The 13,457-nt window shown below is 40.6% G+C and overlaps 1 protein-coding gene across 3 annotated transcripts in view; it reads right to left on the bottom strand.

Moving 5' to 3' along the window:
• Nucleotides 1–13,457, bottom strand: part of SLC25A26 (solute carrier family 25 member 26) — a 145,775-nt gene that overhangs the window by 107,403 nt on the left and 24,915 nt on the right. For 2 of the 3 annotated variants that reach the window (XM_073230870.1, XM_037019103.2), the window contains exons 4-5: nucleotides 7,824–7,928; nucleotides 6,714–6,761 (exon numbers count right to left, since the gene is read on the bottom strand). The exons of the other annotated variant lie outside the window; for it this stretch is intronic. In XM_073230870.1, coding sequence (XP_073086971.1) covers nucleotides 6,714–6,761; nucleotides 7,824–7,928 — 153 coding nt within the window. The remainder of the gene's footprint in view (nucleotides 1–6,713; nucleotides 6,762–7,823; nucleotides 7,929–13,457) is intronic. 3 annotated transcript variants of the gene reach the window in all.

The raw sequence follows: 13,457 nt of genomic DNA, 5'->3' as shown, positions 1-13,457 counted from the left end.
ACTCTAAGACAGTAACTGTGAAATCAAAAATACAAAAAAATACTTAACTTTAAACTCATGTTTTCAGAATAACAATTACAAAGAGACTATCAAGTGATTTTTAAAGAAGAGCTTCCACACTGGCGTCCTAAAGAACAGAAAAAGAGTAAGAACAGACAATACAGTTCACAGAATAGAACAAAATGTCTGAAAATTGTGATCCAAACAGTTGCTCTGGATGTTAACAACGGTCCCTGAGGACAGGCTGAAACATACCTCCAGCAGAGGTATATGAAATGGTTTCCTTTCTGATGGGATGGAGGCTGAGCTATAAAGACCTGAACAGGAGAATACGGCGGGCACATGAGGGTGACTCGGGAACAGCGACCCAACCGGCTCTTCGGCTGCCTTCACTTACTACACTGAAAAGGTACACACACTCAGCTTCCCAATGCCTGCAACTCAGGAAGGCAGGAACACACGCGGCCCAAGGAAGTTTTTGACAGGCTAGTATTGCTTCCTACCCTTCCCCCTTCCTTGGGTTTGGAAGACGGTCTTGACGCCTAGAAGAGCAGCAGCCACTCTGCGACCATGAGTACTTCAGCCAGGATAGTAGGGTTAGCCACACAGGCTGAAAGGGTGTGGACCCTCAATGCCCTCATTTAACTAGTACACCTTAGACTGACCATCTCCTGAATTCTTGTTAGAGAAGGAAAAAAAAAATCCTTACTTGGCACAGCCACTGTCATCAGATTTTCTGTTATTTGCAGCTTAAATCCAATCTAAGCTTACAAAGATGAAGGAAAAGGGTATTTCATATGAGATGAAAACCACAAAGGAAAAACAAAGACAGAGCTACTTCAACATTACGGTTAACACTGAAAATGAAGAATTAAGAGATTATTTCCATCTTTACCCAACAGCTTTCTTACGCATTTACATTGAAGAGTCATGTTATAACATCTACATCCACTAAACTCTATACACAGGAAACTGTTGTCCCTTCAGAGTAACACGGCCATCATGGAACAATGGAAATCTGTAGCATTTTCAAATTGTACAGGGCAAATGAAATGTGTCCAAAGAATGAGGAAAGCAAATAGCAGCTGGTTTCATGTAAACAAAACATGAGAAAATATGCACTAAAGGGCTAAAGTAATTTTTTCTACATTAAGATAATTTTACTAAATGGCTCCTTCTAAAAATGCTTGTTTACTTAAGAGATGATGAAAAATTACAAGCTAAAATCCCTATTTGAGGAGTAGTCATTTTAGGTTGCTGAATTAAAGAATGAACTAAACGAACTATGTTCATTCTTCATAGAACATCTACACAGTAAAGTTATAATAATGTAAATGCAATTAAGTGACTCATTTTATAAACTTCTATGATTAAAGGGGATATTTCATTTTCATTTGTTTAATATTCCCATTAATAAAGAATGTCTCATTACACATTTGCTGAAAGCCTGAACAATAAAACAGTGGAAAAATTCCAAGAGCAAATGGATTTTTTTTCTTTTCCCATGAAGCTAACTAACATTAAGGAATTTTAACAGATGTTCTATTTGGTCATAGCTAATAAAATGAATTATGTAGGATTAAAATAGGGTTCAATATGTTTGTGTTGGATTTTAACAGAAAAACAACTTCACAATAAAAGTTTGGGAAGATTTATAATCACCTTCGCCCCCTCCTCTTTTCAATGGAATCACTAGCATGTGGAAAATCAATTAATTACAGCATTTACTACTTTTCTGGTGACACCAGGCTTATAAAAACTATTTTTTCAAGGTTTAGGAAGACTGTCATATTAGAAAATTATATACTCTCTTGTATTTCATCGCCTCTAATGCAAAGGTCTTATAATGCAGTATATCCAAAGACTGAGCCACTGCCCTGCATAATTCCAAGTCCCCTGAGAGCTCTCTTAGTGTTCTAAGATGGTCATGGCACCCAGGAGCTACTGAACAAAAAAATAACCAAACTCAAAGAAATGACAAAAGCCAACAAATATTTACTGAGTGCTGATACTGTGGAAGGTATTATACTTCAGCCTGTGCAAGCTACAAAGAGGTAAACCTCCAGCTGTTTTCAAGACAAACTTATATGGTATCTGGGAAGAAAAGGTGTGATTAACTGTAGCCAGATAGAACTGTAATGTAAAGACACACCAAAGGAGAAAGGAAGGCATAATCAAAGACAACAACTTCAGACAAACATATATACACAGAAACAGATACACAGCACTAACACAAGGAGAAGAAAATCCTTATTAGCACCTGTTTTTTTTCCCTCTTTTTATTATCATAAAAGCAGGGATAGTATACAGGCTTAAGGATGGTAAATAAGTAAAGGAAGTTCTAGCTTTACTTGCTTGAAAACATTTTCCAATGGTAAACATCCAAATGTTGCAATCTTGTTAAGAAAGACTTCCTCTAAATGGCTAATCTTATTTGGGAAATAAATTCCAGTAAATTATCAATCTGACCCAAAAGAGAATAATTACAAAAATTTTCCAACACATTTACATTAGTCATCTTGATCAGCTCAACCATCAGTTACAGTCACTTTACATTATAACCAATATGTTGTTTTTCCTTTAGAAGTAGCCAGTAAATATGAAATCAGTTGCAACTGAATAAACAATTCTTCTCTACAAGACCTTTGGATAAAACATTCTCCAATTGTAGCGGGCAATTGTAGCCAAGAAGTTTTACAAATAATGTATCAGTTGGCCTCTAACTCGAACACAATTATTACTCAACATCATGAAATGGCATTCACAGGTTTAAATACAGAGAGATCAAGGTTGCATCTCTGTACAAGAATTTAACAACCTAGGGGCAGGTTTCTTCATTTCTGAGTGCCATGGCAAACTATACGGCTGTAACACCACCTTCATAAGACTGTTGTGAGATTTCAGTGAGTACAATCTATGCAAATTTCCTAGCACAGGTGGGCAAACTTGGTCTCAGAGAGGTTAAGTAACTTGCCAAGAGCAGACAGCTGGTAAGGGGCAGAGTTACATTTCAAACACATGTCATTTCCTGTCACAAGCCCTTTCAGTTACAAAGAATACTGATAATCATAGCTTGTGACAGGCTCTGAAGAAAGCAAAATCATTTTTCATCTCTTAGATTGCTGCTACCATTGGTGAGGCAGAAGAAAACAGAAAACTCCTTCTACATTGTTGGTTTGTTTGAAGTGGTACTTCCTTCCATGAAGGGCAATTTGGCGATGTGTAATCACCAGAAATTATAAATGCCCATACCCCTTTAGCGAAGCAATTCCACTTTGGGTATATAACCTACAAACATCCTCAAACATATATGAAATGGTATAGGATCAGCATGTGAGTTTGGGAGAAATGGAATTGAGGGGGCCAACAGAGCTGGGAAACAGACTGAAGGACAATCCTTGAGGCCTGATTCCTGAAGGTTCCTGTTTCCAACCACTCCATTAGGGGTAAGTCTCATGGCTTGAAATAGACAATAAGACTAAGTTTGGAAAGTTACCAAAGTCTACTTGTGAGTAGACTTTTCCATCAGCATGGTGATTTTTGCAGCTAAAAGGACAGATTTGAGGGCTACAATAAATTTTTACAGTAGTCTCAGGCTGTCTGACTTATTTTGGCCTGCTTGATTTTTGACTGCATGTGTAAAAGAATTTATAGGAAGATTTGCTTTCATTGAAGCCTGGCAGCAAAATTGTGGGAAAGAAGATAATAATCCTCACTTATCTCAAATCTCTGTGGTGGCGACTCTGACCCACCAACAAGAAGCCAGCAGGTATTCATTAGCAAAGTGGCAGCAACCAGCTCCTGAGGTGGCTCCGATCAGTGGCTCACCATCAGATTTGTGCAAAGAGGTAAACACCAGTAATTTATCCTCAAACTATAGGGGCTGCATGGCAGATTCTTCCAGGGGCTTTTGCCATGTGCTCTACTCCAGTAGCCTGGCCAACCCCCAGTGGGGTGTAAGCCTCAACCTCTCCTCCTGGCAAATACCCCCTGTGGCCAGAGCCTTCTTGAAGCACCCTCCCTGGGCTTGAGGAAGGGAGAAATCACGCCGATTCTGCTGAGGTTAACAAGTGTGCACATGCTCTTTCACACTGGGCCCTTCCTCATTGTGTCACCTCTGCCTTCACAGTGTCTAACTGCCGCTCCTTCAGGGAGTGATTCAAGACCCATTTTTATGAATTCAAGAAATGCCACCTGAGTACCCCCAACACTGCGCCTTCTGTCATCTCACATGCATCTTGTATATGCTGTACATACATGTATTACAGCGATATAAAGTGTCGACTCTCTCATTTGTTTTCCCACGAGAATGTGAATCCCTTAGGGCAGGGATGGTCCATGTGGTTCACCACGCAGCAGGCACTCTTAAAACGACTGCTGACTAGAATCTGTGGATAAAATGCATTTGCTGAACTTATTTCTCTCCTTTCACAATGACCTGCCTTTCTCTAGAGACATGCTCCTAAGTCACCCCCGCCATCTTGATGCTGCTCTCCATAGAACCTATAGGGCAATAGGCCCTCTGAGATCAGCCAGGCTGTGAAAGTAGCTGAGATTTTGTTCCTGATTTCTGTCCTAAGCAGTAACACCACTGTATCGTGATGCTTGACCACATCTAAAATGGCCAAGATCTTGAGGAAATGAATACTGAAAGGGTAAGGCAAATAGTACAATCTCTTAACCTTGCTTAGATTCCATCTAAATTTCACAGTAACTAAAATCTCTTAACCTTGCTTAGATTCTGTCTAAATTTCACAGTAACTAAAATAATTTAGGAGAACATAAGGGATAAGAAATGCAACGCAATCTCCACAAACATCAAATGCAGTAAAACACATATATACATATATACATGATAGAATTCACAAAATCTAAAGAACACACATAATCTACCTTATAATGCATGGATTCAAACTTCAACCTCATTCAAATGGCCTACTGCTAGGAAGATAAAACTGTTTTAAAGAAAAAATTATGCACAGAATAAACGTGTAAGTTTCCTGGTGATTCTCACTAAGGCTTCAATGTATTTTCTTATTGAAACAATCAAACAAGCTCTGGGCAAACACATTAGATATTGGTGTCAGAATAATGTAAGAACTGAAACTATTTATAATGCAAAAATTTTGTTTAAAGCAGACATATCACTTCTTATTTTTCTTATTTTGAAAAGAAGCTATGTTTCATTCTGCAATAATTTTTCTCTCATCCTATCAGGCAATCTGTACAAAAGCAATATTTCAACTAAAATCAGTTCTGAAGGATCTTTTATGAATACGCATAATGCAGAAGACCCCAATTAAATTTCCAACAAAGCACTGCCATTTTGAGTAAATAAAATCACCTGAGTGGGGTTGCACTACCTGCAAGAAGCGTGACATAGAAATTAATTACTAGTGTGACAGATGTCAAAACAAATTTTTTAAAGAACAGAATGCAGTTGTAACCATGTGTTTTATGTATTAGTTCGTATGCAAAACCAGTATTCTTTGGCATGTAAATATATTTATTCAGCATCTCTCAGAAAAACAAAAAGGTTCATTGTGCTCTCCCCCTCTCTCCTGCACGCAGGTGAAATCTGAGTAAATAATACATGTTTAGTGAGTTGGAAAATAAGTACAGAATGAAGATATAGTACAGGAGATATTTTTGAAAGGCGGAAGTCATCTTCACACAAATAACTAATTTTCAAACATTCAGTTTTCCTTCAAAAGAAGTTTTTCAAATATCTGTATCAACTACAACAAAGGTTGTTACCTTGCACAAAGCTTTGATTTGTACAGAACATGTAATAGGGTGCTGGTGTTTCATAAAAAAGGCTGTAAATTGCAGTAAAAACACAAAACAAAAACCTACCAAGGAATAAAAGTAGGGATTTCAAAGAATTTCAATATTCTGCTAATTATGAGAACATTTACCTAAATTATTTTTATAAACAACAACATTTTACCACCCAAGGAACTGCAAACAGAAAACAAGGATACAGAGCACACATGCAGATTCTCATTTGTGTTGTCATTAACAGAAAGTCATGTCCCACTCCTTTCACAAATCTGTGCATATATCAAACCATCAACTTGTATACTTTAAGTATCTTAGGGGGGAACCCTAAGATTTCAATTCTTAAAATATATGATGTTCCAAATCATATCCATAAATGAACTTTCGAACTTCAAAATATCATCCTCTATGTGCGGCAAAATTAAAATATGCTTCCTGTAGTAACACACTGAAATCATTTTGCTTTTTCAACCCCCTCCCCCAAAGAAGAATGGATTTACCACATATTGAATCACAGGATATTAGAGTCGGACATCACAGACAGGTGAAGCGGCCATCTGGGGCACCCTGCGCTGCGTGTCACCAGCAGTACCCAGATACCATGCCAGACTGAACTTCCCAGTTCCTTTCATTCACCCTGTATATCAGAGTACTTAACTTGGGATCTTACACTTAAGTAGCTACTTTTTAATATTTCAGCTCTAAATTTAGCCTCCCTAGAATGACAACAACGCTAGAGGATGGGCCGCTCTGATCAGTCTCTCAGCAAACCCACTCTACCCATTCGCTAGGTGCAAGAACCAAGATAGGACTCAGCAATGTTTTAAAAAGTGGTAATTTCCCCATTTTAACTTTTTAAACGAACTTCCTCTAGGTAACTCACTGAACAAGCACATTATTCTTTTGTACTTCAACACTGGAAAATGAGTTACCTCTCTTAAAACTGTGCTTTTGTAGCCTCGGTACAGTCCCTGGACGCCCTGAAATAAAACAAAACAAAACAAAAGGACTCAAAAAGGTAGAACAACAGAGATTTTGCAATGATATTCTGAATAAAGATATTTAGCTTTCCAAAAGTTCGGGCTTTAAAATATTCACAGTGATCACAGTTCTGTAAGAGGTTGAAACGTTCTAAACTGGCCTAAAGCTCATTAAGCTCAGGTCAGCTCCCTTTCAAAGGGGAGCATCTACTGAGACTAACTACATATTAATTTACCTTTAGGTGCTTTCAACGTTTCTCCTCCTGAAAAATAATACTTGAGATGCTTTAAATAAACATATTTCCAAAAGAAAGCAATTGCATGGAATGCCAATTATCCTTTCAAGCAGAAACAGAATTATATACTTCATAGTTTCAATCAGAAGATATCAGAAATTCATTAATGATTTCTTAAAAGTGATAAAAGCTATGGAAAAGGCTTCGCTTACCTACTTAACCATACCCAGGTTTCAACCAGGGCTCTCCACTGGAATGATCTCATTCATCTGACTACTCGTCGTTTACTCCCTGAGGTGCCAAGAGGAACCACTGAGAATAACTTTTCTAAAACCTAGAGTCACTGAAATTTCCAGGGGATTGACTTCCACCAAAAAAAAGGCTTCTGTAAAAAATATAAAGAAAAGTGGCTCACTGGTCCCCAGTGACATGGCCACAAGAACGACTGGACCCGCAAGTAAAAAAGAATTACAATGTTTTAATTTAATATTTTTACTCACTGTATATATTTGTTATTTAGTCCATGTCTGATTCCAAAATAACTATAGAAGGATTTTAATATAGAAAATGTATACAGTAGTGGCATCCAATTTGTACTTCGAAATTTAAAACTGAAATTAAGATTAAAATTAAAATTTGAAAACAAGTGAAGGTAAGGCAAAGATAACATCACCATAAAAAGCTGCGATAACTGGACATAACATAAAATTTAGCTTTAAGGTCTCTTCTGAGGCTCCTGGGATGATAGGCTCAGCGTTCACATTAGTTACTATAAATTCTTTCTCAATAACAAAAAAAAGAGTGAGAGCTTGAAAACACATCTCACCTCTTGATATAAGATGTTAGAGAAAATCTGAAATGTTCTCGAAGCAGAAGATACCTGTGCCCTCTGCTTAACCACTTCAGAAGGAACTCGAATCAGGCAGGCAACCTAAAATAGATAAATTTATTTAGATCTTAGAAAAGTAACTGCTATGAAAATTTAGTTTTTTATTAGTTCAGCGCAAGATGTCAAAAGGTGTTTTTTCTGGCCTAAAAAACAGACCCATAATGAACATGTTGTTATTTTGTCTGCCCAGAACCTTTCCACCCTGGTGCTGTATCAATCTCCCACCTCCTACCATGCTGTTCCAAGCACATCTGTCTGGCAAGAAATGCATTTACTCATTTTTGAATCCCTAACTCCTAGGACACCATCTAGTCTTCACATGGGAGAGTGCATAAACGTCTGATGGAAGAATGAATCAAAAGGGCCTTTGCTTTACTGAAGTAATGTACACATTGACAGAAGCAACACTAATCATCAGCTGGTGAACCCTATCCTCTCACCTCATGCCCGACCCCAGCCTCAATCAGCTCCCAACCCCAGCACCCCCGATTCCCCCACCAGCCAGGTACTCCTGGGCAGGCCCTGCTCCAGCATTCAAGTTGACATCGATCCTGACTGGTCCACCTGCACACCTGACCAGTCAACAAAGAACTCTAACACAGCCCTTGGTGACATGGCAGGGGGAGGTACATGCCACGGCAAACGTACGTCCAGGACTCTGCCCTCACAGCCTACGTGTTTTCAGAAATAAGAACAGTAATGAATTGGTTAAACCACAGGAAATTGTGTCCACCAAAGGACAGAGGCAAGGATGGGGAAAGGACTATAGGGAGGGCAACAGATGAATTAATATCTTGAGCTGTTTTCATGGAAGTGACATACTTAAGTCTCTACCAACTAAGCAATCTGACAAAAATACAAACTCTCTCTTTAACGTACATATCACATACCTGACTTGTTCAATGCTTTCCAAATGGCTGGAGTAATTTTAGAACTTTCAAACTTAAAAAACATGTATGTGTGTGTGTGCATATATATATACACACCCACACCCACAAACATGTTATTAAATACGTAATAAATATACATATATTTGAGGCAAAGTAAGAAATGTGGACAATCTGTCTTCAATGATACATGTAGAAAAATGATTGTAGTAAAATGTAGAGCAGCAAGAAATCTGCTAAACAGGGTACACAAACTCAAAGAGATTTGTCCTTTTCAATCTGTATGCTTCTAATTCCTAATTGGAGATTATCACCCAATACAGATTCCTTAGGCTTTGTCTTTACAACACTAAGTGGCTCTCAGGTATGGGTTGGCAAACTTATTATAGTAAACATTTCAGACTTTGCAAGCCACATGGTCTGTCACAAGCATTCAACTACGCTGTGGGAGCACAGAGCAGCCATACATAATGTGTAAATTAATGCTGTAGCTGTGTTCCAATAAAATTCACTCTATAAAAAGAGGCAATAGCTTGCCAACTGCTACTCTAGGTATAAACACTGGTAAATTCTTCTTTGGTATTAGCCTTGGCAAGAGCAGAGCAGGCAGAGAATAGATATAGACCTCAGCGCCCCAGAACACAAGGGACGAAGAGGTATGGGGTGCGATCCGTCACGTTCACAGTGGCACATCACCTCTACGGGGTAACTCATGAGTGACAGTGCTTTATGTTGATGCAGTACAACAGGTATGGTTAAGATAACAAAGGCTTCACTACCTGAGATTATTTGTCTTCCAAAACTGACCAGACTTAGAAAACAAAATAATCTGATCTCTCCTTCTTCACTCATCACACACTTGAATGCTTTTTGTTTGCAAGATGTCTGCAATTTGGCCAATATCCTTCCACCCTCGGTTCTTCAAACTTGACTAATGCAGTTCAACAAAAACATACTGAGCCAGATGGTGCACAACGAGTTGCATGATAAGAGAAGGATAAGCTGCTACACTGGCCTCAAAGAACCCCCAGCTACATACAGATCATTTCAGATCATAGGCAGAAAAATAAAGAGACACAGAGAATGGTAAATAGAGAGGTGGGGTATTTTAGTCCAGCCTCCAAACTCAGGGAACACTGCCAGAGATTATGCCTTCACTGAGCCTCCCAAATGAGCAAGACTTCACTGGCAAGAAAGGTGCAAAGGGCATGATGGGGAGAGGGCACCCAGAAAAACCACGTGAATCCACAGTGTGTTCCAGGGTAACAGGGCCAGCCCATTATCAAGAGAGCATTCCACAGTTCCTATCCACCCGATTCCATGTGGCCAAAACATCAAGTTTAAGGTCAGAAGTGAAGGGAGGACAGAATGGACAGACAGACAAGGAGGCCCTCTATGCCACAGTAAGGAGCTTGGCCTCTGTCCCACAGACAACAGGAGTGACTGGAAAAGCTGAGGCAGAGAAACAGCACTGTGTGCGTTAGAGGGCACTCTGGCCGCAGGGCGGGGAAGAGCTGGGGGGCGGGGGGAGGTGGAGGAGAGGAAGGGAAGTGAAGGGGGACACAAAGCACAGGCAGCAGACACGTTATGAGGCCTCTGCCCCAGTCCTCTGGGAGACGGGGGGAATTAATGCGGCTCAGAGCAGGAGGGCCGCACTGGCGGAAAAGTTAAGAGCAAATGAACAGGGCCCAAGACCGGTGAGAGGTTAGAAGTGAGGGTGTGAGGAGAAAGTCAGATGCCCCTACAACACAGCGGCTGTATTAAATAAGGTCCAGGGTCAGAGGAGGAACAGCAGTTGTAGAGGGAAGATGACAAGCTGAGACTGGGTAATGGTGAGAAGTCAGTGGGACACGTAAGGGGCCGTGTCTATCCAGGAAAGGCATATATAGCTACCACGCTAGAATATAACAGGGTTAGAAATAGATATGAAGTCACGGGTCTACGTTAATGGCTGAAACCAGAGAGAGACTAGATCAAAGAAGGAGCACGAAGGGAAGGCCAAAAGGCCAACAGTGGCACCCTGAGGATCACCCTTTTTAAAGGGCAGACACGGAGGGAAGAACTGGTGAGACACACAAGGGAAGGGCCAGGAGGGAAATGCCACTGTGGTGAGCACCTGTCTTCTCTGGCTGCCCAGTTTTCAACTCTTCACATCCAAGAGGCTTCCCAGCTCAGGAAAACAAGGGTGTCTGTCACTCCCCTCCCTGGCCCGGGCAGGGAGACACAGTCCCATGAGTTAGGCTGGGCTGGAGTCATTCTTGAGCTATGGCGGCCAACACACAGGCCACTCGACACCTGAGCCAACACAGCCCTTGCAAAGGGGCTAGCCCAGCTGAGGTGTGCTGTTGCATTAAATACAGATTTTTAAAGCTTAGTACAAAAAATATACAAAATATTCCATTAGCAATTCTTTTTTATATTTATTACATGTTGAAATATTAATACTGTGATATGTTTGGCTTAATAAAAATGTTACTAAATTTATCCAGCTGGTTTTCTTCATTGTTTTTAATGTGGCAACTAGAAAACGTAAAATCACACCAGAGTCGTGCATCCTATTCATACTGGAGGCGCTGTTGTGCCGCGACTGTGGCAGCGGGACATCCATTACAGCCCGAGGCGGTCCAGAGGGCAGTCCCCGGGCAGTGCGCCCCAGCCACGCTGTTCCTGAGCTGCAGGCCCCGCTGCGGTTCTCACCCTGGCCTCCCTTCCCACGCTGCATTCCCCAATCTTCCAGGTACTCCAAGAACCATCAAATGGTGTTCTGAGTTTACGACAGAAGTACCTTTTGGATACAAATAACAGAACACCAGCCAGTGGCTTAGGCAATGAATGACAGTTAATTACGTCATCTAACAAGGATTGTGGTGATGGGCAGTTAAGCGTTGAGCACAGAATCTCAGGGAGCTAGAACCCATGCTCTTCCCATCCTCTGCCCTGTGCCCTTGGCATACTGGCTTGGCATCCGCAGGCCCGATGCCTCACGAATGGCATGGCCCTTACATCCTCCAGCAACACCTTGTCACACGACTGGGGTCAAAGCTAAAAGAACAGGCCGCCTCCTTCTCTCTGATGTCCCCCAGCAGGTGTCCATTTGCACATGCTGGTCAGAATTGTGCGGCATGGCCACCCCTTGCTGGGAACCCTGAGAATACACAGATCTAGCAAAGAATTAGGGACACTGCCTCCCAAATCAAACCAGCATTCTGAAGGGATAAGGGAAGGCTACTTAACTGTCTGCCAACTTTCCAAAAAAAGAACATTTTCTCCAAACATTAGCCAAGATCAGTTTCAATTGCAAGTAACCAAGACCCTTATTTTATATTCAGTAGGGCCAGAAGTTTCAAATGGAGATTTGCAGAGCAATGAGTCAAGAGTCTCAAACAGCGCACAGATGAGGGTTAAACGGACTTCACTAGCTTTCTTTCAATGAAGTGGTTGTGACAGGAGACCCATTATAGTAAATGAGTAAGTAATTCAGAGACAGACATGCAGAGGTGGGCTACTACAGGACGCTGGCTGAGAAGTTAGGACAAGTGGGCTCACAGTTAAAGGTGGCCATAGGGCCAAGGATCACTTCTTTACCTTGTTTTATTCACCGTGGTAACATCTGTACATAGGATGTGGGCAAGTGGTCACAGCAAGGCAGAAGTTGCCAATCTAGGAAAGAAATGTGATAACATAGGAAGACCCCCAAAGGTTATGAAAAAAGCAGTCAGGAGTCCTCACACATGTGTGCACTGCAGTGACACCCGGTGGCCAGAGCCGCCCCTCAGCTGAGGGTGCCAGCCCTGAGTCTAGACTGGACCTCTCCTTCAGGGCCCAGCTATAGGAGAGACGCCCAGTGGTCTGGCCAGTGGTCTCCAGAGGAAAGCCTGGCTGTGGCCACAGCCATAAGCAGCTCTCAAGCACTCGGTCCCCTTCCTGGGCCTTCAATTTCCTATTTGACTTGGTCCAGAAATCTTTATGGTAATCTTTAAGTCTCAATTTCTGTAATTCTTAATTTCCCCCAATCTTTATCTCAAAATATTTCCTCTTTATTCTCCAAGTAAATGATTTCCTCCTTACTTCAATTTCTCAAAATAAACCATCCTACCTGACATTTTTAACTTCTACCATATGGTTTTTAAGATATATAATTTTCTCTTCACCTAAGACATAAACACCATAAAGACAAGAAGAAAATACCCATCAACCTTACTAAATCAACTGGGGGGAAACATCTCTCTACTTTATTTTTTCCCCAGTTTTATTTAGATGTAAGTGACAAATAAAACTGTACCTTGTATATTTTTTTGCATTATATTATGTAGAAAGTATATCAAACTACCCAAGAGGAGAGGAAACACCAAAATCAATCATTTCTACAGATGACTACTAATACTTCAGAATTTTTTAAATACATGCTTTTTTCCCCTTGGACCAAGTGGGCTGTTTACATGTATAGTTATATAAAACCTAGACAAAGTAGAGGGGATCTCAGGTGATGCTGCCCCTTTTCTGCCTACCTACATTTTCTATATTTTCCACAATAAGCATGTATTTCTTCATAACTTTAATATAATTTCAAAGGGCAAAAATAAATTTGTTATGGACCAAAGAGTTTAGTGAGGGAGAAAAAAAATGAAGGGCTAATTTAAAATATGCTTTGCAAGCCTCGACATTTATTTTTAATAAATGTGTG

Source organism: Manis javanica, chromosome 3 (genome assembly GCF_040802235.1).
Source record: "Manis javanica isolate MJ-LG chromosome 3, MJ_LKY, whole genome shotgun sequence".
NCBI lineage: Eukaryota > Metazoa > Chordata > Mammalia > Pholidota > Manidae > Manis > Manis javanica.
Note: the sequence above shows the minus strand (reverse complement) of the source record. Positions and strands in the feature narration are given on the sequence as shown.